Source organism: Miniopterus natalensis, chromosome 19 (genome assembly GCF_054644295.1).
Source record: "Miniopterus natalensis isolate mMinNat1 chromosome 19, mMinNat1.hap1, whole genome shotgun sequence".
Lineage (NCBI taxonomy): Eukaryota > Metazoa > Chordata > Mammalia > Chiroptera > Miniopteridae > Miniopterus > Miniopterus natalensis.
In genome coordinates, this window is record NC_142099.1 from 9,091,888 (window position 1) to 9,118,699 (window position 26,812).

A 26,812-nucleotide genomic window follows, 5' to 3' on the forward strand; every position below is an offset into this window, starting at 1 on the left:
ACTTATATGTCATAGGTGATTGCGACACCAGGGACTCAAGCATAAGGAGTTTGGACCCACACACTGTGCAGCAGAGGCAATGGTAAACCACTGCTGCATTTTCTTTTCTTATTATCTCTCTCTTATATTTTGATCTTTTGTTTTACCTTGAAAACCCCGTGATAAGAGTCCGAAATGAAACATGAGCTAGTGCTGAAAGATGAGACTCCCACATCAGAAAGCACTCAAACAATTACTGGGAAATAGCAGAGAACAAGGCTATTTGCTAATGATGCAACTAGACTAAAGCTGAAGGATGTTTGGTGGCTGTTGTGCGCGAAGGTAAAAGGAAAGTACAATGCTTGCACAACATATACAATCAGGACGTGGAACATTAGAAACATGAACCGAGGGAAACTGGAAATTGTAAAGCAAGAAAAGGTACATCCAAACATTGCAGTGCTTGGTATTAGTGAACTAAAATGGACTGGAATGGGACACTTCCAGTTAGGCAGCTGCAAAGTGTTCCATTCTGGAAATGACAAACAGCAAGAAATGATGTGGCTTTAATACCGAGGCAAGATATAGGGTGGTCAGTCAGACTGTAGGAAAACCTGTTTATGTAACCATCATTCAAGTCTACGCTCCAACTACAGAGGCTGAAGAAGAAATTGAAAACTTTTACACAAATATCAAAAAAAAAGATCACACACCAAAACAAGACTTGCTGATAATTATAGGAGACTGGAACTCAAAAGTAGGAAATATAGCAGAATCAAATGTCATCAGAAAATTTGGGCTATGGGTCAGAAATGAAGATCGACTCATGGATTTCTGCGAAGCCAGCAACTTGTTCATTACAAACACACGCTCCAAACAACCAGACAACTGTGTACATGGACATCACCAAGTGGGCAATACATAAATCAGAAAGACTGTGCAATTGGAAGCAGGAGATGGAGAAGCTTTATTTTCTCTGCCAAAGCAAGACAAGGAACAGATTGTGGTACTGACCACAAGCTGTTAACGTCAAACAGTAAAACTGAAGAAGATCATTAAAAGAATCATAGTACCAAAATACACTGTACATAACATTACTGATGGATTTAAAGTCCACATAAAAAATAGAGTTGCATGTTAAACTTAATTGATTGATAACAAGAGGAACTGTGAACTAAAGCTAGAAATATCATTAGGAAAGTATGTGAAAAGACAGTGCCGGAAGTAAATCAGGGAGAAAAACCGAGGTGGATAACAGAGGAAACTAAAAATTGTTAGAGGCTGGTGAGAGGCAAAAGTTGATAAAAGCAGGGTCAGGTAGAGATAAAGAGAACTATTACAAATTGTCAGTGTAAGAAGATAAAAAACAACAACAAAGGGAAGACGTGATCTCTACCAGAACACTGAAGAAATAAAAGGGAAATTCAGAACTAGATTAGGAATCCTAAATAGATACTTCAGGGGGGGGGGTTGGTGTGGAAGAGCAAGAAGATGATGTACTTGTTCACTGTAAATCTCTATGTTCTTTGGCTTCTTCAATTTTAATTCATTCAACATTTGTTGAGCACCTCATATGTGTTAGATACTCCTTTAAGTACTGAGTATATATACAACAGTAAATAAAACAAAACAAAAATTTCTTCCCATCTCCTGTAGGGGTAACAGGCAATAAACCAGATAGATATGCGGGAGAGTGGGTTACACACACACACACACACACACACACACACACACACACACAAGAAATACATGCGAAGGAGAAAAATTGAGCATGGAACGGGATAAAGGGCTTTCAATTAAAGCAGGGCGGTCAGGAGTATGTGCACAGGTAAAACTTGTAAAAGGCCTAAAGGAGATAAGAGCCATGTGGGTAACTTTTCTAAACGCATTTAATGGAAAGGAACAGCAAATGAAAAGACAGGGAAATAAGCATAACTGGCATTCTCAGAGATAACAAGAGAAGTTTGGGGTTGGGGGGGAGTAGGTTTCTGGGGGGGCAACAAAGGAGGCAGCGGGCCACGGAAATCCATCACACAAAGACGTATATCTTTTTAGAGGTCTGTAATGTTTACTCTGGATGAGATGGGCGTCATTTCAGCATTCTAAACTCTACTTTTTCACATTCTCACTCTGACTGCTAGGTTGAAAATAGGCTGAAGAGGATCACCTTAGTAATTTAAATAGTCTAATAAAGAAAACAAAAGCACACATGGATTCTCTAATGTCACTTTCCTTCTCAAGGATGTACCATGGTTCTTGTTTATTATCTTGCTTTGTTTTATTGCTTATATTTTAAAGCTATTTGTAATCTTGCCACATTGCTTCTTTTTAGTCCCATTTCTTCCAGTTCTTTCAGACCTAGGAATAATCCTTCCTGTTCTTATTCTTCTAAACCTGGGACCAGTTTTAGCAGAGTTCCATTACCTATAATTTGTTCTGGTAAAAATAGTTGCGAGATTTTACCTAGTGGATATTCAATACATAAAAGTTTTTTTTCTGTACATAAAAGAAATGTTTTAGAAGTCTTCATTTAAATATTACTGAGGCTCTTAAACATACAAATAATTGATTTACTTTCATCATCTTATCGGTCAAGAATCCTAGTTGCAGAAAACAATTTGTCTTACCTAGTGACTTATTAAAGGGTAATGACTAGCTAACAGAATCTTTGGGAGGGACACGAAATCAGACATTTTCATTACATAGCTTGTAACCAGGGCCAAGAGAAATGCCCAAGCATGCCGTATAGCTATCAAGCACCAGCTCCATTGCCTTCCTCGCCCACAAGGTATCTATGAAGGACCAGCCACTAGAACTTCCATTAGAGCTACCACAGAAGAAACACACCTTTGCCACTGTGCCTGCAAGGCCACAGCCTCAGATCATTTACTTCTTCCTTCCAAATTCTGCATATTTGTTATACTTGGCAATGCGTAGGCCATTATCTAAACCTGAGCTGGAGTGGAGTCTGGGAAATGTTATATGTAGTTTTCTATCCTCTGCAATGTGTGGAGGTATGCTTGAAAGCAGATTTGAATGAGTACTGAATATCTACCACATTTATAATAAAAGAAATGAAAATAAAAGTGATGGCATATCAGATTGGCAATATAAATTTCAGTAACTTTTGTGTTAGCAAAAATACAGGGAAACAGCCACTCAGATTCTGGTAGGAACAGAAATTAGTAAAACGTGGAGAACAAATTGACATTAACTATCCAAATTATAAGTGAGTATACCTATTGATTTAACAGTTCTGAAATTTATCTTACATAGTTTGGAAACAAATGTCTATTAATAGAGGACTGACTAAATAAATTACAGTATATCCACTTAGGAGAAATTCTGCAGCCACTAAAGAGAAGGAAATGATAGACATTTGTGGATGATTTGGAAAGATATTGAAAGAAGCAAGTTCAGAATTGAGTGTATGATATTCTGTGTGTGAGAGAGACACACACAAAGGCTCTGTGTGTGTGTGTGTGTGTGTGTGTAAATCGTAACAGAATTTGTTTCTTGGAAAGCCATAAAATGAGGATTTGATGTGACAGAGTTAGGAACCATGCATACCATGGAACTGATATTGCACAGAATATTTACTAGATACTTAAGAGACTGATCATTTGCATTGTAGAGGGAACTGTGTAGTTGAGGGGATAGGAATGGAAAAGAATTGATACTCTGGATTTTGTATTATTTGCCTGCATTTCATACTTAAAAACTAATTTGTTTTAAATGAGCTATTGCTGTTGTCTACTAAAATATGGTTCTGAAAATAGGGAATGTAAGGCTATGATGTATTTCTCATTAAAGAGTTTGTATATTTGTGAATAAATTAAAATAAGCATACGATATAAGGAAGTTTTTCTCAATGATATTAGGATGTTGCTTTTTGGGGGGCTGTGTACTATAACAGATTACTATACATGTTAACTATTATTAATGACTGGTGATGGCTATAATTATGAATTGATGACAATAATTTATGAATATTTATGTTTTTATCTTAGGTATTCAAGATTAAAGCAGTGCAGTTGGCTGAGAAGCTCCTTCCTGCCTTTAACACACCCACTGGGATTCCCTGGGCAATGGTGAATCTGAAAAGGTAAATCCTATTTGTATGTGGTTATTCCTGTTTTAGAATTTTATTTTAATTTACCGATTAGTGCTTCTATATAGTTTATTTATTAGCTGTTTTTAGCAGTTGCTGTAGGAATCACTATATATAATTAATTTTTCAGTTAAGTTAATACTGTAACACTTCCTGTAAAGCATAGAAACATTTCAACCATACCTGTTCATTTACTCTCTCCCTCCCATACTTTATATGCTACAGTTGTCAAGTGAATTACATCACACATTGTTAATCTCAGGATACATTGTTAAAATATTAAACCAACCTATTTATTTTACAGAATTGAGGGGAATCAATGAGGCAGAGGAAACAGGCATTTGATGAAGTTTTACTGTAGGAGATATTTAACTTTTAAACATGCGCTTGCTTCACTTGAGTGTTTCCATCATATTGAACTTGAAGATATTATAAAACAAATTTTTAAAACACGTGGGTGTGGTATCTATTCAAAAATTTTTAAATAATAGAATAAAATTTGAGATATAAAGAAGCTATTGTGTTAGCTACAGTCAGTCCTGAGAGGTTTACTTAAAGGATGTGTGTTCATGTGAAGAAATGTCGTGGTCTTTTCCCAACCTGTCTCCTTTTCCCTTTGCTTCACTCAGTGGAGTCGGGCGGAACTGGGGCTGGGCATCTGCAGGTAGCAGCATTCTTGCTGAATTTGGGACACTGCATATGGAGTTTGTCCACCTCAGCTACTTGACAGGGGACCCGGTTTACTACAAAAAGGTTAGTTTTCTTTTCTTTGTTTGTTATATAAGAGTCCCTTTAGGAGCACGTATACTAAAATTGGAACGATACAGAGAAGATTAGCATGGCCCCTGCACAAGGTGAAGCATGCCATATCTTAAAAAAAAAAAAAAAAGTCCTTTAAGATTTACCAAAAGACTTGACTGATGCTTAGGAAATGATTGCCTTTCTAGAAATACGTTTATCAGGGCTCTCGCCTTCTTTTTCTTTTTTAATTACCGAAAGAAATGTCCTTTCTATTTAGAACATATTTAAAATATTTACTGTTACTTGAGAAGTTTTAGCCACTAGTAGGCTTTTTAAGAATTTCATTGCCATCTCTATTCAGCAGTGTGCTGAGATTCCTAGCCAGCATGGTAAGGCAAAAAAACCAAAATGAGCAAAAGGTTCAAGAATTGAATTGACTTGAAAAGGAAGAAAGAAAACAGTAATTAATCACAAATTGCATGATTACCTAAAATATTGAGGCAACCTGCATTTAAATTATTAGAAATAAGAGCTTAATATATTTTTTGAACATAGATATTAAAATTCAGTAGCATTTCTCGGCACCAGCTACAACAGGTAAGAAAGTATCATTTTACAAATACATACATTATGTAATAGGAACAGAAGTGTAAGTTTTCTACAGATAAATATACCAAAAGATAAAGTTCAAAACTATTGAATACAGTTGGAGAGGACCTTAATGGAGAGAGAGAGATGTCATGTTCGTGTATAGTTAAACACTGTCATAAGAATTTCAGTCATCTCCAAATTGATCTGTAGCATCAGTTCAGTGTCTATCAAAACTCCAGTGACTTTTTGCTTTGTATTTTTATTGTTGCTTGATTTTTAAATAATGATCATGTGTCATCATAAAGATGAGGCACTTTAAAAATACTAGCTTTTCTTGACCACCAGACACACACACAAAAGGCAGGGGAGGTGGTGAAGGTTCTGAGTGAGGAAAAAGCACAAAGCTTAGATTAGTGTAAAGCCATGATGACATTCATTTTTGTTCATTACATTCTTTATTTTGTTTAGGTCATGCACATTCGGAAACTACTTCAGAAAATGGATCGTCCAAATGGTCTTTATCCAAATTATTTGAACCCAAGAACAGGCCGCTGGGGTCAGTGTAAGTATTTCTAGTACAACTAATGCTTTGTTAAAAGATTATTTGTGTGTAAACTTTTGCTTGCTGTAGTGGAAAGTACACTACATGTAGAGTGAGAAGCCCCCAATTAGTGACTAACCTGTGATTCACTAGTGCTGTTACCTTTGGCAAGTTTCTAATCTCCTGTAGCTTCAGTTTTTCTACTTGTAAAATAGAAACATTAACACTAACAACCTGTCTCACAAGAGTATTTTATTTCACGCATGTGTAAGTACTGTGTTAAAATATGGTGGGGCATTTGCCAAGGGTTGTACTTTAAGCCCCTATTTATAAAACATATATACATGCACACACATTATAGGTAATTACTAAAGGAATGTGAAGATCAAATGGGTATCTTAGACGATTAGAAACGGGGACTATTCCTCTTGGATACGCTATGTCCAGTCATTCATTTTAAAATGAATGTGTCTGTTATTTACTAGGCTCTGTGCCAAGCTCTTGGATGAAACTGGAGATGGGGAAAGAATGTGTAGGAATTAGTTTGAATACCCGGGCTTGCAGAGTAGGCAGGCCGGCACACTGAGAAGTAGTTGGGATATAATGTGCTAACTGTGAGAGCAGAGGACTGTACCAGTTGTTAAGCGAGGCAGTGGTAGAAGTGCGTCCCTCTGTCTGAGGAGAAGGTATTTTGTCTGGTGAAGGGGTGATTTTCTTGTTAGAGCTTTAGAATTGCTCTTTGAAGGAACTGGCTTTTTAAAAATAATATTTATGTGGAAATGTGGAACTTAAGAGAATTTTAATAAGTTGCAGGTTTATCAGTATTCTCTTAAAAGATCAGAAAACTAAAATAGTAGAAGTTGCGACTTTGTCTCTAATGTAACATGTTTGGATTATTTTGAGACTAATAACATAATGAAGTAGTAAAAAAGAGGTAGAAATAATAATCACTTAATTTTATGTATGGGGACCTCTGTTGAATCTGTCAGTGAGAAATTATGCAGGCACCTGCTACCAAGAGTAGGAAAACATTTGCCACAGGATTGACTTTTGGGCTCCTCTCAAGGAAATTGTCCTCTATTTTATGAAAGGAAAGTAGATTGGTCAATACAGGTGTGTCTTTCATGGATCTGGGAATAAATCTCAATCTTCTGACTCCTCCTAGGTACATTTCTTTTCCTTTCCTAAAATTCTTTACATGTAACTCATCTCTACGTCTGATTCCTAGATTGAGTGAAAATGATACATTCCGAAAGCACAAAACCCTGAGAATAGCATTTCTAAAATATAAAAATGTACTTTTCTTATTTATTTAAATATATCCTTTATGGATTTCAGAGAGAGGAAGGGAGACAGAGAGAGAGAGATAGAAACATCAGTGATGAGAGAGTCATTGACCTGCTGCCTCCTGAACGCCCCTGGTTGGGAATCAAGCAGCAACTCAGGCATGTGCCCTGACTGGGAATCGAACCGCGACCCCTTGGGTCCTAGGTCAGTGCTCAACCACTGAGCCACTCCCAGCCGGGCTACTTTTCTTATTTTAGATAAGGATGACTGGTTTGGATGTCTACTCACTAATTAGGGTGAATTTTTCCCCTGAGAGTTATATTAAAATTTTGGAATATTCTAAATTGAGGAGGGGAATTATGTTCCATTTCCTTCCTTATATCATATGCTAGCATATGTTTTATATAATACAACTATTTAACTGTTAAAAATTAAGTCATAAAATTACTTTAAAAAATGGTTGGTCATAATCAAGAAATCCTTTTCTAAACATGTCACATAAAGCAGAGACCATAAAGAAGGTGTCGGTTTTTACTCTATTTAAATGTTAGTCTTCTACAGTTCATAACAACAGGCAAGTAACAAGCTAAGCAAATATATTTGAACATATTTGGAAAACAAAGTTTTTATATTCTCTCTATATCAAGAACTCTTACAAAGAACATAAATGGTACACTTAAAAATGGTTAAAATGGCAACTTTCATGTTGTATATATTTCACCACAATAAAGAATTGTGATAAAAATAATCCTTTCATTCTCTCCCCCCCAAATACATTGAAATTACTTCTTCAGAATACATTCACTCCCAACAGTATTAATTTTGAGAATGTTATAGAAAGCTTTTCAATGGTTATTTTGGCAAGAGTCTTTCAAATCTTAGGGGAGTTGCCCTGATATCCTTTAGCAGCTGCAGCCCTTACTGAATTGTCCAATTTGTTTCTTTTAATGTTTTTGTATATTTTATATCAGCTTCTGAAAAGTATATCACATTCCATTATTATTTTTGAGCAGTATACATCTGTCATATCTATAAATAGTCTGCAAAACAGTGAATTGAACTGAAATTTAACAATTCAGCTTTGGCTAACTATATTGTAATTAGAGTAATGATAATGTTTGTGACATGCACATAGCAATCACAGAGAATAATTACTGGTAATTACCTTCAGGAAAAGTTCTTGGCAACAGATATAAAAGAGTGTAGTAAGAAACCTAGATTTAAAGGCACATCATTAGTATTTTTTCAGTTTATTTATTTTTTACTTGTTTTCTAAGTATGATTCTTAGCCTACGTCATTTAATGACTGAAGTGAAGGAAATATAGGAAATTGGTCATTACTGATTTATTAAATTTTATACTGCTAAATTAAAAATTGTGGAAAAACAAGAATGGGTAAAATATTTTAAGTTAGAGGACTAATTCTGGCTTTCTTAATAATTTAGATGTTATTTAACTTCTCATCTGTTTTCATTGTACTCATTTAATTAGATGATCATTTGGGTCATATTTTTGAGATAATATATTTGAAAATGCTTCATAAACTTTAACACATGATATAAATACTAGTTTTTATTCTAGAATTTTTTATAAAACACTTCAATAAATAGCTTCTGTTAGAAACCTGCCATTAACTTCTTGACATGCAGACATAGATTATATGAATCATTGATATTTAGTAGGGCTTTATAATGTGTTACCAATTTCTGAATATCAAAAGAACCCTAGAGTGCCATGCTTCATTGAACTTGACACCTAGCAGGCATGGTTCAGTGGTTTAAGTAAGAAAGTCAGACTACTGGGTGATAAATTCCATAGTTATCATGGATCCCAGGCTTTTGCTGTGTGTTCACTTAGTAAGCATATAATCTTCCACTGGAGCTATAGCCTAGAAGAGCTGGAGAGAACCTGTCAGCAGGACTGTGACTACATCCTATGACCTAAGTAACATACAACTAAAATCTGTAAATTAAACTATGGCAGTAATTCACAGATCCAAAAAACATTTATCTTAAATCACAATGCCAAAGACTTTGCCTTTCCTTGCTTTTCCATTTCACCTCCTTTAATTCTGTCACATTTTTAATCTTGTTTTTTCCCCTGCTCATTTGTTCTTTCCTTAGATCTACAACATATCCAGATACATTTATGAGGCCAAAGTACACACTTTTTAAAAGCCCTCTACGTTATTTCAACGACTTACCTAAGTGTTACGCTCTGGAGTACCATTTGTGCCCTCTCATCACTCCGTGCATTCTCTCTGAGTAAACTCCCATGGCTCAAATCCATTTTATGTATTGCTAACTCCCTAATGCATACCCCCAGCTCAGCGCGCTCTCAGGCTTTCTACCTATCTGATTGCCTGTTTGTCATATCCATTTAGCTATCCAACCGGCACCTCAAACTCAACATGCCCCAAATTCAAACTCCTTAGAGGGCCTGGCCTTCATTTCTTCTCCCCTTCAGGCAATCTAGGCCTTCAGCTCTCTCCCACAGTTCCCACAGTTCAGTATCGCCCCTTACAGATACACCCTCCACAGCGGCCTCAATAGTGATGGCTGGTGGCTGGGTGCTGGTTGCTGAAAGTTGGGGTGCCTGTGGCAATTTCTTAAAATAAGACAACAATGCCACTTCCCAGACATGTGAAGTATCTTACTATTTTACTAATGGAAATGGTGCTGTGATGCATTTAGATCTGTGGTGTGTATTTGTGCAGGTGTTGTTATAGAAGAATTCCAGAACTAGAAAACCTATATTAAATTTTGATAGCTACTACAAGATTGCCCTTCAGTTCCAGCAACTATGAACCATAACCTTATCAACATTGTTGTTAATCTTTTTAAATGTTTCCCCATTAGACAAAAATTGAGTTTCATTGTTGTGATTTGCTTTTTTCTGATCAATAGTGGAGTTGGGCTTCCTCTTTTAGGTTAATTATCAATTTGTATTTTGTTGTTGTTAATTATTTGGATGTGCCCAGGTCTGTTTTCCTTCATTTTCAGAGTTCTTTGTGTAGGACACGAGTCTTTATTTCTCTTATGTTGCAAGTATCTTTTCCCAGTCTATTTCTTGCCTTATAGAGTCATTTATGGTAGCCTGTACCTACCATGTGACACACTAAATCTTTTCTTTTATGGTGCTTTCATTTTGTGTTGTGTTTAAAAAGATCATCTGCTTAGGAAGAGCTGACATTGTCTTATAGTTTCTTCTGGTATGCTTAAGTTTTGTGTTTATTTTTAAATCATTGATCCGCCACAAATTTATTTTTGTGAGTCAAAGACAGAAATATTAATATGCATTTCCCCACAAACAGATACAGTTGTTTCTATAAATCACCAAGTACTGCATCGTTTCTTCACTAATTTGAAAAAACAATAATACTGTATGAATGATTGAAGGGTTATAAAATATGTGATATTTTTCTTTTCGTGAAGGGAGGATGTGAGTTTTGAAACAAAGCTTGAGGAAGTAGGGCAGGGTTTATAGAAAGTCAGGGATAAAAGAGTATGCCTGCTCAGGAGGCAACAATTTAATATTGTTAAATTTGGATAAGATTAAAAGTATAGATGGTATCCCATCCATAAGAATAAGAATATACCCAGGACAAACAAATACGCACTAATAGCTGTATAAATAGTAATCAAGGGTATTGATTCAACAACTTACTATATTGTGAAGGTGATATTACAAAGGAATTCTTGTGCTTTTTTTCTTTGTAGATTTATTTTAATTTACTGCCTATAGGACAGAAATCACCATTCACCATTCTATAGAAAAATGAGCTCTTTTTGGTTAACATCAGATTTAAGTCTGTCGTTTATACTTAATCTTATAGCTTATATAATTAAAGCCATTAATATGTGAAAGATACTTATTTTCAATTCTGGAAACATTTGGATGTGTGACAATATGCAAACTATGTGACTGAAGAAAAAGACTACTAAATTTGTGAAATACCACATCCAGCAGAAAAAGATTTTCTAGAAAGTTGGGTACACATGTAGAGGAGTGATTATGGTATGTGATTACTAGACTGAGTTTGAAGTATGTTGGAAATAGAGCTGTCAATGTAATTTTTCAGTAGTCATTATAGTTGAAAACATTATTTAATTGTCTCCTGTCTTCTCTTTCCTCCCCCGCCATCCTTCTCTTCTCTCTTGTTGCAGATCACACATCAGTTGGCGGGCTGGGGGACAGTTTTTATGAATACTTACTGAAAGCATGGTTGATGTCAGATAAAACAGACCATGAGGCGAGAAAAATGTATGATGATGCCATTGAGGTAATTATGGTCAGAACACGTACCTACTTAGCATGTCACATATACAGTGTATTTGATAGTGACAGAGGAACATCTTATATGCATTTTATTATATGCATTTATTGTAGAATTTATTAGTATTTTAATATAAAAGTCTTATATTAAGTTTTCCTTTATTGTGCATTTTAAAGAAATAGTAGAAGAAAGAATTTCGTGTAGCACATTTATGTATGAACTTTTATTTTACTTTTAGTTACTGTCTTCTGAGACCATAACTAAGGAGAAACCAGTTTAACTATCAAAATTATATTTTTCTGATGAGCATAGGTGTTCTTTCTATTTAGTTTTTATTGTATGAAATAGAAAATAAATCAGCAGAGCCTTTGGGTTCTAACTTATCATCATGATCTCAATTGACTGATTGCTATGAATTTTATTTAGCTCAAGAAGAGAGGTAATCTTTAAGCTAGCTTCTCCTCTTCCGCCTTGTTTTGTTACAGTAACGTTTGGGATATTTGTTCAAATTTATGCAACTTGATTACTCACTCCCATACTTTTTGTAAATTAAGCCTTCCAGTTTGGGGAAGTTACTACTTTGTGGACTAATCATATTACCAAGGTTTTATAGTCAGAAGGATGCAGTAAGTTTGAACACTAACATTTTGCTTCTGAAAATTTGAGCATCTACTCTTTCTTATAGGCTATAGAAAAACATCTTATTAAGAAGTCCCGTGGAGGCCTAACCTTTATTGGAGAATGGAAGAATGGGCACCTGGAAAAGAAGATGGGGCATTTGGCCTGCTTTGCTGGGGGAATGTTTGCACTTGGAGCAGATGGTTCCAGGGACAAAGCTGGTCATTATTTAGAGCTAGGGGCAGAAATTGCACGTACATGTCACGAGTCATATGATAGAACTGGTAAGAAAAATTAATGATGCTAATTACTTAGTCCAGAAGAATCTATAAGTTAAAAATATATCCAGGAATTAGAAGGAAATCTAATACAGTAAATTACTTTCTTAAGAACTTGAATTTTAATTCTGGAAATGTGTTCCTGCATCACTTTTTTTATTTCTGAATTCTGTTACAGTTTTGAAGAAGTTGTTTTAAAAACAAGAGGTAGAGCATTTGGGGATGTATGGGATAACATTTATTTCACTATAGCAAGAATCTAGTCATTCATTTCAGCTTCTATGAAAACAGTTACTTAAAAGGACACAATATTGACTGATTCAGGTTACATGTCTTGCCTATCCTCTTGTGAATGTAAGAAGATAATAGTAGTTATATTGAATGTATAACTGGTATCTAGGTAACCAGTAGTTTCTCTCTTAGTTCACCAATAATTTTTGAGTTGTTTGTGCCTCTAACTAAAAAGATCCTCTGGCATTGCTTTAAGCAAATATGTAATATTTCTGGGCTTCAGTGTCCTTACCTAGAAAATGCGCTGATTCTCAGTGGTAATAATTGGTTCTTGGGGGTGAATAATATATTTTTTTATGTGTGAAGCATGGATATACATACAGGTATAGATAGGTAAGCAGTATGTATTATTAAAATTTCATGGAGAGAGAAGGCAATTAGGTTTTTTAAAAGCCTGAAAATAAGGTTAAGGAAAACTGGACTAGATGTTTCAAGGTTTTCTGTGGCTTTGAAAATACATGTTTCTATATGAAATAATGGATAATGAGTTCCCTGAAAGACTAAAAACCAGTGAAATCTAATTCAGGGTCTGAGCTCTGGGCTTTAAAATGTCACTGAAAAAAAGATCTGAGCTCTAAAATGTTCTCTTACGTGTGTGTTACATTAAAAGGACTTTAAAATTGTCTTGTCTTTTTAAAAAGTGATTCTGCACAGTTCTCTGTCTCATTTTATTTTGGACCAAAACAGAGTATGTAATGTGCTTCTGTCTGTCTTTGCATTTGTTTCCAAAGGACTACTAGGCTCTTGTCGGTATAGTTAGATTTAGTAGTACATTGTTTATGAGAAAGATTTCATGTAAGAGGAATAGGAATATTTATAAATCTATTATAAGAAAGCCACATATGGATCTTTTAAAGTCAGTGATTTTGCAAAGCAGCATTAGTAAAAATAAAGCAAACAACAAGCATAACTTTATCCCTCGTTCCTTCAGGGGAGAGAAGCGCTGACATCCAAACGCAGCTGGCTTACGTGCACTTTTATCTCTTGTCATTTACAGCATTGAAGCTGGGCCCCGAGTCCTTCAAGTTTGATGGCGCAGTAGAGGCTGTGGCGGTCCGGCAGGCTGAGAAGTATTACATTCTCCGGCCAGAAGTTATCGAAACCTATTGGTACCTGTGGCGGTTCACTCACGATCCAAGATACAGGCAGTGGGGCTGGGAAGCAGCTCTGGTAAATAAACCAGCTTTTCATTTCAGTGCAAGAGTTATATCAGGCTCTTCTCTGGTGTCATGGTCCTCCATGTTGCCTCATGTTCAGTAACTACAGGACTATTTCCATTTATCTGATTAGCGTTTCATTAGAAGGGAGGAAGACCAGGGAGTAAGAAAAGTGCAAGACTAGGAACAGTATCGCGGGGTCAGGTAGAGAGAAGTCCACGTGCACTTGCACCTTTTCATGAATGGTGTCATTCTGGAGTGTAATATACCTTCATAAGCCGGATATTTTGTTGTTTTGAATTGAAAACGGTTTGAATAGATTCCATTGGATTCAGTATATTTTATTTAGACATGTTCAGAGATGCAAAAAGAGATATAAATTAAGAATTTTCATTTGCAGTCGGTAGTAAATAACATGGAGCAAGTTACTCTGCCTCAGTTTTCCCATCTGAACAGTAGAGCTAAGACAACCTCATAGGGTTGTTGGAAAATTAAATGTTAATGCATGTAAAGCTCTTAGAAGAACCTTCAGCACAGTCAGTACTTCATAATTGTTAGGTTTTAGTATTGTAATTATTATTGTAGTAGGTGTGTGGGTGGGCACTTGCTGCCAGTTGGTACCACCTGTAATACCCAGCTCATAGAATTACGATAGTACAATCTCTGTCATGTAGTATGTTTGCAGTAAATATTATCTCATTGCTATTACTATGCAGAGCTGCTAAGTAATGCTTTTAATTTTTTTAAGCATATTTGTATTATTGTTTATCCTTGGAAGTGATAAAATTGTATTTAAAAATTTTAATTGAAATTGACCTCCCTCTTGATTTGTCAGAATTAATGAGACTTTATTGTGTCATACAGGTCTCGAATCCAGTGTGAATAACCTAAATTTGACTCCTAGGTCAGGAATATAGAAGATGTCTTAAAAAGATTAAAGAGTTTTGAAGTGGGAGAAGTTCCACAGGAAACAGGATACCTCCATCAGTTTTTCCAGAAGGAAATGTTTCCATTTGCTAGTAAATTTTATTCTTAAACTGTCAAATTCTCATACAGAGCTCTGTGAATTTTTGACTGGGGTCCCTTAACCTGACCTTCAAAACTTGAAGTTTGTGGCATTGATTCTGTTGTCTGATCTCTTTCACAGGCTATTGAGAAGCACTGCCGAGTCAGTGGTGGGTTCTCTGGGGTAAAGGATGTGTATTCCTCGACCCCTGCACACGATGATGTACAGCAGAGCTTCTTTCTCGCTGAAACATTAAAGTAAGTGGAAGCCTGCGGGCTGGTTTTGCTATATGATCACTACATGATGAATTATGACTATGTAATATGTTACACTAGATTTTGTTACAAATATCTTTATTTTAATTGGATCTTTAATATTTAGCTGCATCTCAAGAAGAATGACTTAGACTATGAGGTAGATATTTTATCAAATAAGAGTTTAGTACCTTTAGTGCGCAATAGAATCACCTGGAAGATTTCTTAAAACACAGATAAGTGTGCCATCCTTGCAGTTTCTGATTCAGTAGGTCTACAGTGGAACCTAAGAATTTGCATTTCTGACAGGCTCCTAGGCGATGTAGAGGATGCTGGTCCGGGAACCACACCTAAACTCCCCACTCTAGCTAATAAAACCTGTTATGAGTAATCGTGGCATTTTGATGGTACTAGAGGATATATGACCATAGTCACCCATCCTTTCATTGGAGATTCCCATAAAGATATACATAAAGGGAATGATGGAAAGAATACAGACAGCCCTGGCCAGTGTTGCTCAGTGGTTAGACCATCAGCCCTTGCACTGAAGGGTCAAGGCTTGAATTTCCAGTCAAGGGGGCACGTACCTGGGTTGCAGGTTCATTCACCGACTGTGAGAGGCAGCCAATCGATGTGTCTCTCTCACATTGATCTTTCTTTCTCTCCTTCTCCCTCCCAATTTCTCTAAAAAAAAAAAAAAAAATCAACAGAAAAAATATCCTTGGGTGGGGATTAACAAAAATATTTCAGAAAATTAACTGAGTAGAAATGTTAGAATCAAGGGTATTCTGAGAAGTAAAGAAACATTTAGATACAGTACTTGACAGCTCAAGTGAGGTTTGAGTGAGCCTGCTTTTTAAAAAGTCCATCTCAAATTATTTTGAATTTTAAGTGATTAAGAATAAACTCAGACAAAAGAATAAATCACTCTAAATGTTTTTCTGTAGGTTAAGAACACAGGTAAGAATCAGAGGTTCTTAGGAAGTTAATGGGGGGGAAATTTCATCGTTTGCTCACCCTTTTAAACTGTTATTTTCTTGGATCCGTAATTCCACCTCTTTGTTCTTTATATAGATCTGAGCTCTGTTTTTTTAAACTACTAAGTAAATGGTGATTAAAATACAAAGATGATACAGTGTAATAGAGGAGATAATTCATCAAACACTTACTGTTAAGTGCCTCATAGGTGCCATTGCTGTTGTAGGGACACATCCTGACATCAGGGAGCCTACAAGCCACGCTGACATTCTCCTTGATTTAGAGTCGCTGTTTTTTGGGCGCCTGCCTATGAAAGCATGCCCTGCATATATATGTATGTGATCTGTACTTGCCTTATTCCTGCCCCTCGGCCTGTGGTATTTTCTTTCTATTGCTGTAACCACCTGACATATATGTTTGTTATCTTTCTCTGCCAGTAGGATGTAAGCTTCATAACTGTGGGAACTTTCCCTTTTAACTACTCCCATCTCCCTGGCACCCAGCACACAGTTTATGAGGCACTCAGTAAACATGTGTTGAATTTGTTGAATATATCTTTAGCCTATGTTAAGAAAAAAGTTGACTGTTTGTATCTGTACTCTGATCACTCTTACATAGTAGGGTTTTTTGGCTAGAAATAAATGATGACGATTTATTTAAGGGTCTTAGGGTTTGCAAACAGAAACCCGGCTAGGCAAAAACCCGGAAGTGTTCCATCAAAGAAAGAAAAGTTCACAGTTCTTGAAAATAATTAGTCCCGCACTCTTATCCCTAGGTTTGGTCCAGGATGGTTATCACTCAGATGTCAGGTGGTCTGGATACGTGAACATTCTTTTCTTAGTCCTTCGGGGTAATGAGAGGGTTATCCGGAGGTGTCATGTATACCCCGGCATTGTTGCAGAACTGGAAAGTTCAAAAGTTTAAGTTCCCAGGCTAGTTAAAACAGGAATAGAATAATTTCCTCATACCTCAACCTACTTGATATTAGTAATTTAACAGTTTGACTATAGTGACTCCATTTTATATATTCACTCTACTCCTCACATGATGTAAGTTTAAGGTACAGTTATATATAGTTTTCTGTCCTCTGCAATGTATGGAGGTATGCTTGAAAGCAGATTTGAATGAGTATTGAATATCTAGCACATTTATAATAAAAGAAATGAAAATAAAAATGACAGTGAGCATCGTCCCACACACCGAAAGGTTGCCAGTTTGATTCCCAGTCAGGCACATGCCTGAGTTGTGGGCTCAGTCCCTGGTAGACGGTGTGCAGGAGGCAGCCAATTGATGTTACTCTCTCACTTTAATGTTTCTCTCTCTCCCTCTTCTTTTCTCACTCTCTCTCAAAAAAATAATAAAATTTTTTTAAAAAGGTGTTCCTTGGCTTATAGCAGCATAACTTCAGTCTTTGCCTCTCTCTTTATATAAGTTTCTTCCCTGTGTGTCTCAGTCCAAATCTCCCTCTCCTTTCTCTTGTAAAGATACAAGTCTTTGGATTTAGGGCCCACCCTAAGTCCAGAATGATTTCATTTTGAGATCCTTGAGACCCTATTTCCAAATAAGATCACATTTTGGAGCTCTAGGTGGAAATAAATTGGGCAGGGGGGTAGACTGTTCAACCCACTACAATAATGTTTAATTAAGATCCTTTTTAAAAAATGATAGCATCTTTTGTTATGTAAAATTTTCACTGTGTTATCTTACTGATTTTTGTAACGTATGTTTACATGAAGTACTTTTACAGCACCTCCCATGGAAAGGAATAATTTTTTAGGAAATTCTCGTATGTTCTGTCATTCCTTTACTTACCCCTTTGCCTAGAAGTGATAAGGCTAAAGTGAGCCTGGTTCATTAGCCTACATCTAACTAAGAGACATGAAGAGACATGGAATTGCTCAGAACATAGCTTTCCCGCACATGTGTGTACCCAGAACACCAAGAGCTTGTGCTTCTGGTCGCCATCCAGTAAGCAGATCCAGCAGAGGCGCTCACTGTGTCCAACCAAGTCTGTCTTTTAAGTTCTAATGTCTGTGCCTGCAACTGGGTGAATAAATCAGTTCAGTAGATCTCAAGTCTCGGGTCAAGGAGTGAGATTGGAAGCCCTGTTACTCTCTCCCCCATCCAGCTTTACCAGTTATTAGTTGATATGCAGTCTCCATTTACCTCAGTGCTGTGTGTTTTTACTCTGTCATCCAGAACTGTAACAGTAATCAGAAAAGGTATTAAAGTGCCTATTTTTAAAATAAATTTTAGCTGAAGAACTGTAAAGGAATTCTTGACTGAAGCCTAGTAAGGCCAGCTAGTTGCTGCTAAGGTCAGGAGTTAGAACCCAGATTTCCTAACTCTATACAGTTAGTCTTTTATGCTCACTTTCATGACCCCTCTCCCCAGTAGAATTCAGATTGGAATTTGCCCGACATTGTAGGTAAGAGTCATTGTGTATATTAAGTCTATCATTTTTTATTTCTACGTAATCACTGTGGCTTGCATTTCTCCTGGAGAGATCAGAAATCTTTGCCCTTCTATAAACAATGCTATTACCCATGAAGAGAAATTAATAATTATTAAACCTCTTATAAATCTATGTTTCTGAAACCTTTAATAGTTTGTGGTACCTGCAAAAACTGCTAATGTATTAGGAGTGTGTAAAAGTTCTCACCATGTCTAAATAATGTACTTTGCTTATTTCCTTTATTGTTTATTTACAAATGTCAATTAATTTCTAGTTATATTATGTAAGCTGCCACAACATATGACTGATAATATGTTATGTTTCAAAGAGTGTCTGAAAATTATGAAGTGGTTTGTCTTACACCATTTTCCAGCATTGTTTTATGTGCTTCAAACAGATATGTGGAGCTTGTTTTTTAACTGTCTTATCTCAAAGGTCTCATTGTGCACTCTTCTGGAGCACATTGTTTTGTTTTAGATCATTTGAGTGGCTGGGGTTCGTCCTCTGATGTATTTTTCATTAAAGCTGCTCAAAATAGGTTGTTGGTGTCCTCTACCATTATAACTGGACACTTGATCTCCCTGAATTCTAATAGAAGCTCCTTTTATTTTCAGGTATTTGTATCTGCTGTTCTCCGGTGATGACCTTTTGCCCTTAGACTACTGGGTGTTCAATACAGAGGCTCACCCTCTGCCCGTGTTGCATTTAGCCAACACCACACTTTCAGGAAATCCTGCTGTTCGATGAAAGCAGCTCCAGAAAGACCATTCTCACCTGTGTTTTGTTTACATGGACCACTACAGAAGAGAGTCTGGAGAAGGGACTTTGGAAGACCTGAACCTCTTAGGTCAACGTGCAGGGTGAAACATGACTCATTCCCCACAGACTTTCAGCTTGTAGATATCTCAGCTTTGAAATAATTCCATTTTATATCTGACCAAAACATGTTCCGGTGTGTATAGGACGGAGACCTGATGTGCTCCAATTCTTAACGAGATGGTCACATGAGAAATTATACCAGTTACTATGATCCTGTTTCTAGAGTCCTGGAACCCGGAGGCTTGACTTCCTAAGAGTAAGCCAAGAATGTGGAGCATCTTCAGGAGTTAGAGATGGCCTTTGGCACCAGTTTCTATGTGTCTCCTTCCAAAGTGGAGCAGCTTTCAAATCAAATATTTATGCATTGTTTAGCCCCTTTTCTCCATTTTTAATAATAGGATGAACTGAAATAAACAAGAACAAAAGAATTGTGTAACTGTATCAGCAGCAAGAAGACTTGGAAAAGAAACAAATACCTACCCTTCTGAATTTTCAAGTTATCCATTGGATGACCAGACTGGCAACCATTTCAAATCCCAATCTACTCCATTGAAATTTCTTGGTTAAATTTAATTTTCTCTGGGGGCATGATCTTACAGAGAATATCCTTCACGTCTTTGTCTCCGTATGGAATCATTGACACAGTTTGTCGTACCCACTGCTTATGAGCCTGGGCTTGGGATTTTGTGCATGTCGTTCAGTCTGGTGTTGGTAGCATGACAGGAAGTAGGGGAAATGCCGTACTTGGTTGCCTTGAAAACTGTTCTAAGTTTTATTGGTAGGAGATTATTTTTCCAAACCAGCAAATCTACCAAGTAAGTTTTAACCGTTTTAACCTCATTATAAACTTAGTAGAATCCCTCAACTTACAACTTTATTTATGTGGCTTGGCAAAATTCACTATACTATCATGCAACTCTGAATTTTCTTGATGAGCCAAATTACTTTCACAGCTCATTAAATAAAAAACAAAATACATACAGTGAAACTTCCTTAAATATCCTTCTGAAATGGGAACATGGGATCCTTTATTATCTCATCAAATAAGTGAGCTTTTCAAAAATATTCTTATGTAAAAATAAATTTAACTTTTATTTTCTCCAAGGATATTTATAGAAATCCAGAGAGTTAATCAAAATAGCTGCAAAACAATTTTTAGTAATAAAAGTGTGATGTAATTAATCACATTACACTGAACTTGGGATATAGCTAAAGGATTTTCTCATACCATCAATAGATTTTGCAATGATATTTCTTTTTAAATAAAATGATTATTTCTATTTGGGGGAATAACTTAAATTTTATCAAGAACTATATTGTAAGATAAATACCTAATGCTTATAAATGTTCTGTCCCTTGAATTTGTCACAGTGCAAGACACTTTTTCTTTATATTTAATACAAACAGCTTCCATTGACAGTAGAAGTTGGGAATAGTATAATTAGTCTAATATTTACTCTGAATTTCAAGATTTCATGAAACAGTGTTTGTGCAAGAAGCCCACCTTGGAATTCTGAAGGCTTATTTTTTAATTTTGATAGCTTTTCTTTTTAACCTTTCATGGGCATGTAGTAAATTTAAATTGGGAAACAATTTATAAATTAATATAATTAAATATTATCTAAGGATGATCACCTTACCCCACAAGTAGTCAAACAATCTTCACAGTTCAACAAATGATCAGTGATAACACTGCAAGTGTTTCAGTATAATAGGAAACAAGGATGTGGAGCCAGGTGCATTATTTAAGTCTTTAAGAGGGTTTAATTTTAGTACATATTTTGAAATTGTATTATTTTTTACTACTTGAAAAATAAAATTTTAAATGAGAAGGGTAGATGACTGTTGCTTCAGAAGAGAAAGGGAAAGAAAGTATTTGGTTCTTAAAAGAAGTGAAAACCTTGAGTTGGCAAGGACCCAGAACAGCTATGTAGATGGCAACAGACCCTCCCTCGCTTCGTTTAGAAGAATTCAGAGTAAGGGGCCCTTCTGGTTCCCCAGGAACTTCTCAAGGAATGAGAGACAACCCTTACTCCTAAAGTGCTCGTTGTATTTCTCAAATGACTGGAGCGTAAAAGAAGGCAGAGAAGTGCACAAGTGCAGCCAGCTCTGGTGCAGGCAAAGAATCTGGGAGGGACAGTTGGGGGGTCGTCCTTACCACCCCTGCCTGCCTGTGGTGATGGAAGACTAGAGCCTACAATCATGCTCCCTTTTTTCCTTCTGAATACCAAAGGCAATTAAAGTCAGCTACAGATGACACCAGTGTCATGTTTTATTTTTGTTACGAATTTTTTAAATTATTTCCTCTGAAGTTAATCCTTATGCCATATTCTGCTTAGTTTCCAAGAGTATTCTTTAGTTCCTCCTGTCCTTGATAGCGCTTTGCATTTTGTAGACCTATTTCTGAGGTTAAATAACTCATTACATGTATAGAAACTTCTGCAAAGAGCTAGACGTGCACCTTTCCAGGTGTCTCCTCAAAGAGTAGATACCTTACTTTGTGCCTTTGGCACAAATATGCAAAGTAGATAGATCAGTTGGTACATAAAAAAAGAAAAAATAGAGATGTTGGAATACCCCTCTACCTTCTACAGTTGTTTCTTCTAAAGTTTTAGAATCACACCTGTTGTTCAAACCAGTATGAAGTTAAGGCCAAGAGATTATGGCCCTAACCAAAAAGGAGTCAGTGCAGAAAGTCAGTCCTCAGTGAAGGGCTCTTCCTTCCTGGTGGGTATGTGCTGTTTTGTGTCTCTGACACCAGTTTAATCCCATCTCTGAGCAGATGTTTATGTATAATTGGGTATTGAAGGAATGTATTCCTTTTGTGGAATATTGACCCTGATTTTCTGTGATTTCAGCTAGGGCAACCCAGGGCTCTGCTTGGTAGGTTTTAACCAAGCAGTTTGAAATTTTGATCATCTCATCTCTTTTCTCTATTGCCAAAGTCTTTGTCAAAACTACAAGTACGTTCATAAAAGATTGTGCTTGCCATTCGCATTATGCAGTTTCTCCTTAAGCGTGGATTTTTTGAATGAATGGGTGAGTGAGTGAGAGGATGAGTGAGCAACATGGAGTGCCCACTGCATGCCAGCATTGTGCCAGGCACTTCAGGCATTAGAACATTTTGTGATTCCAGTGGCATTTTCTGGATAAGAGTAGTTCATACCATTTCAAATGTTTTCCAGTGTGAATCATGTTTTGGAACTCTTAGTTTCATATTTCATTGAAATTAAAGAGTAAAAGAAATTGTTTATATTTTAAGCAGTGTGTTACTATATAATCTCAACAGCTATAGTTGTAGTTTATAACTAAAGTCTCTTGGAAAATGTCAAGGAAATACTTGATTTCTGATGCAACTTTGACTAAAATATTTGGAAATAAATGCAAACATTCTTATTTTGCTATATCACTTTAATTACATAATAAAAATTAATGTTTTCTAGAAATGCCAGTTATTTTATATTTAAAAATTCTATCACATAGTTCATGGGTAAAACTTGCATTTGTATATTGTTTTTGCTCTACTGTGTGTCCTACTAATGCTTCCATGCTGTTAAATGTAAAGAAAACTATACTAAAATACTTCTAAGTTCCAAACAATAGCTCCCAGTAATAGTATTGTGAGTTCTTAATCTTTCTCTAGGTTTCCTGACCCTCAAATTGGCTAGCTCATATCCACGCTTTACCAAGATAAATACAATTATGCACAGAGATTTTTAATACTGTTTGTTAATTAACAAATAGTTGTTAACTGGTTTTGGCTGCACAACTTCTAAGCAGAATATTTGAATAACCAGATATGGTATGGAGATATTTTAATGCACTTATTCCGTAATTATTCTGGTTCGAGAACATTGGTGATGATTTTCTGTTATTTTAGCTCATTCATGTCATGATGGAGATGTTCTTTTTGACCTATAATGGCTCAGCAAGCTTTTCTGTAAGGGTCTAGGTAAATATGTTAGGCTTTGTGATCCATCCAGTTACTGTCTCTACTACTCATTCTGCTATTGAAACATGAAAACAGATACAGGCGGTATGTAAATGAGGGGGCGTGGCTGTGTTCCAGTGAAACTATTTACAAAAACATGGAGGGCTGGATTTTGCCCACAGGTCACAGTTAACCTTGATCCCAAAGCTTCATTTGTGTACAGCCCTGTAATCTTTGATCTGCACCTTTGAGTTACATTCAGTTTTAAAGAAAGAAAAAAAAAGTGTATATGTACGTGTGTATGTATTTGTGTAACCTCAAAAGTTATATTTTTTGTTGTCTTGAAAATAGATATACTCCTCTGGAGTCTGCTCAGATTTCAGCATGATGCAACTATCATGAAAGAGGCACATTTTTTGTTCTTGGGGTATGCTGTCAGCCACCACGGTGTCCTTGCCTTGTCATTTAATGCCACAGTCCTGGAGTCCCCATGTAAACCGGAGTGTTTCTGTGGTGTCCAAGTAGTAATTTTCTCTAAGTTTTGCCTGCTCGTTGACCTTTGGACCAAGGCTCTGGGTTACTGGGGCTGCGAAATTCCTCTTCTCGAGAACTAGAGCCCTCTGACAAGGATGCGGTAGGATTTCTGACCTTTGTGCTACAGAAACCAATCTCTGGAAACATTTTAAGCAACAGAAAATGGGTTATGTGCCATTTGGCAGCCACTCTTACTCTTTTAGACTGCAGAAGGGTACTGCCCCTGTTACCTCTAGAACTGCCACATCCAAGGAGAGCAGAGAAGATGTATCCAAAAGGACAGTTCCCCTCCCCCTCCCTTGCATAACTCTCCTGAAGTCCTTCACTGGTCCATAGCATCATTTCCGAATGCATCACATTTAAATTAAAGTATCTCTCAATCTCAGCCTCACACTTCCACTGTTTAACAAGTAACCCATTTTTTAAACTTTCAGCTCAGCAGAACTCCTGAGATGACTCAACACCTTATCACCAGTAGATGCATTGCAATGCACCAGTCATCCTGAGGGATCATAGATTTTTCACTAAGAAGTTTATCAAATATTTCACGATTTTTGGAAATTCTAGAGGAGAGGAAGCCTGTATTCAGAGTGACAGGGAGTACACGTTACAAATGAGCTGCCTTTCCAGGTCCAGCCTTCTATGCAGATGACTGCAGCTCTGTGAAAGTGAGGTTACAAACACCTAGACCCACTTTTGCACGTGTAATATGTAGAGGGTTTTAATCGCAAATGTCTTGCAGTCATTCGAATGCTACAGAAGCCTGCTGCAGATTGCATGCCTGAAAACTTGGAGATACGCTCATCTCTTGCGGAAAACGATATTTTGGAAAATTTAGAAATGAACTTTTATTGGATTAATTAAAGTATCCCATTTTAATTACTGGATTTGGAAGTTGAAATGCCATTGCTCAACCTCACTGGTCTCAAATTCACTGATAATACTTTTTCTTAAACTATTAAATCCGGGTGAGTGTAACCTCTTGAATTGGTACCCATTGGCTGCTCCTGAACTGATTTCCAGTCATGTCCTCCGTATGTAATTTTTATAAATTAAAGGTAATATTGTATATTAAAGGTCAAATAAAGATGTTCTTTAAGTGAAAAGCTTTTGTTTATCCTTCATTTGTACCCAGTGATGACAGTGCAGTTCAATCTTCTTCTTTACAGAATAAATTTGACTCTTAACTGTAACCGACAGTCCCCAGTCTCCCTCATTCGGAGAGTGTTTCCTTTGGTTCAGCTAATCGTCACGCTCCTTGATGTTACAGAAAGGTGAAGAGCTTGGCTTAAGGGTAGTTTTTATTTCATCCGATTTAAAGGAGACTGCAGTACTGCTGTGCCTGTTATCTCTAAGACCTGGCCTAGTCCAACCTCAGATCATCCAGCTTAAAAATACCCGAATCACTGCGTCTCATTCACATTAAAGTCTGACCTGACTGACTTAAGTACTTGATTCTTGGGCAAAAATAGGCCTAAGAGGCTTGAGGAATAGAATCAGCTAGACTGTGGATAGTGGTTTATAATCGGTACTGTAAATGCAGGTGATATTTAAGAACTTACACTCAGATGGAGCATCACGGAGGGTGGTAAAACCTGAAATTGCTAGTTTATATCCTTGAGGTCTAATTCTTTCTGGCACAGTGGATTTCAACTTCATCAAAATTTTAAACTAGGAAGTTTATGTTGTGGATGTATCAAAATTCATTATGGACTTACCTTTTCAGAAGCAACTAAAACAGGAGCAGATACAAGAATGAGGTTCTCTGAGTGATTATAATTTGATAATCTGTCTGCCAGATACCTGAAATTTTCATCATTATTTCACCGAGTTACAAAAGACTGTCGTCAACATGCAAATAGCATTCATATTAAGACTATGAGTTCCTCAGAGAAACAGTAGACGTGATTGCTTTGGGCAGGGGGAGCAGGGGACAAATAGGGAGATGTTGACCAGTTGTACAACATGGTGACTTCTTGTGATAAAATATAACAAAATTTACTATTTTAACCATTTTAATTGCACAATCCAGTGGCATTGGTAATTACATTAACAAGTTGTGCAACCATTGCCACCATTTCCAAAACATTTTCATTTCTCCAAACAATCTCTGTAACCATTAAGCAATAATTCCACATTCTCTCCTTCCTCCAAGAAATTTTTTTGCCTATAAAAAGGGGTAATACAGGATTTGGGGGAGAATTAAATGAGAAAATTTTATGTATCTGGACTGAAATAAGCTCACAATTTTAGTTGCTATTTTAAATTATTTTCATTAGCAGATTGGAGTAAATTTTGCTGAAGGCATAGAGAATCAAAGAGGGTAAGGGCAATCAGAACAGGAAAGTCAAGAGCGAAGAAGTTCTACCTCCTTGTTTTATACAGAAGGACATTGAAACCAAAACGGGGTGAACGACATTAGATGATCTTCAAGGTGGTTTTCCAATTTTTTGATTCATGATTCTATGAAATAAAACTCACGCAGTTCAGTTGTTAAAAAAAAAATTTAATAACATGTAAATGTATTCATATTGTGACCCAAGCAGTTTAAAACCTGTACAGAAGTCACCTTTTGTTAAAACACATACACGGCCAAAAAATACACTAAAAACAGCTATCTTTGCGTGGTAAGGATATAAGAGAATTGATATTTGCTTGTTTAACTTTAAAAAAATTAACAGCATGCCCCACAGGGCGTGGCTCAGCGGTTGAGCATCGACCTAGGATCCAGGAGATCGCGGTTCGATTCCCGGTCAGGGCACAGACCTGGGTTCGGGCTCGATCCCCATCAGGGGGCACACAGGAGGCAGCCGGTCAATGACTCTCATCATTGGTGTTTCTCTCTTTCTCCCTCTCCCTTCCTCTCTCTGAAATCAATAAAGATATATATTTTTAAAAAATTAACAGCATTATCAAAGTACAATTGTAATTCCCCATTGTAAGTGGGAATTTCAGTGGTGGTGAG

The 26,812-nt window shown here is 36.5% G+C and overlaps 1 protein-coding gene and 1 non-coding gene across 4 annotated transcripts in view; both read left to right on the forward strand.

Moving 5' to 3' along the window:
- The window catches only part of MAN1A2 (mannosidase alpha class 1A member 2), a 164,945-nt gene extending 139,992 nt beyond the window's left edge, over positions 1-24,953 (forward strand). For all 3 annotated transcript variants that reach the window (XM_087827785.1, XM_016223382.2, XM_087827784.1), the window contains exons 6-13: positions 3,990-4,084; positions 4,720-4,843; positions 5,891-5,984; positions 11,417-11,532; positions 12,212-12,428; positions 13,711-13,883; positions 15,018-15,133; positions 19,178-24,953. In XM_087827785.1, coding sequence (XP_087683911.1) covers positions 3,990-4,084; positions 4,720-4,843; positions 5,891-5,984; positions 11,417-11,532; positions 12,212-12,428; positions 13,711-13,883; positions 15,018-15,133; positions 19,178-19,310 — 1,068 coding nt within the window. In that variant the 3' untranslated portion in view covers positions 19,311-24,953. The remainder of the gene's footprint in view (positions 1-3,989; positions 4,085-4,719; positions 4,844-5,890; positions 5,985-11,416; positions 11,533-12,211; positions 12,429-13,710; positions 13,884-15,017; positions 15,134-19,177) is intronic.
- Positions 4,877-4,981, forward strand: LOC148090854 (U6 spliceosomal RNA). Its single transcript, XR_015716161.1, has one exon. It is a non-coding gene; the product is annotated as a U6 spliceosomal RNA (small nuclear RNA).
- Positions 24,954-26,812: the final 1,859 nt, after the last annotated feature.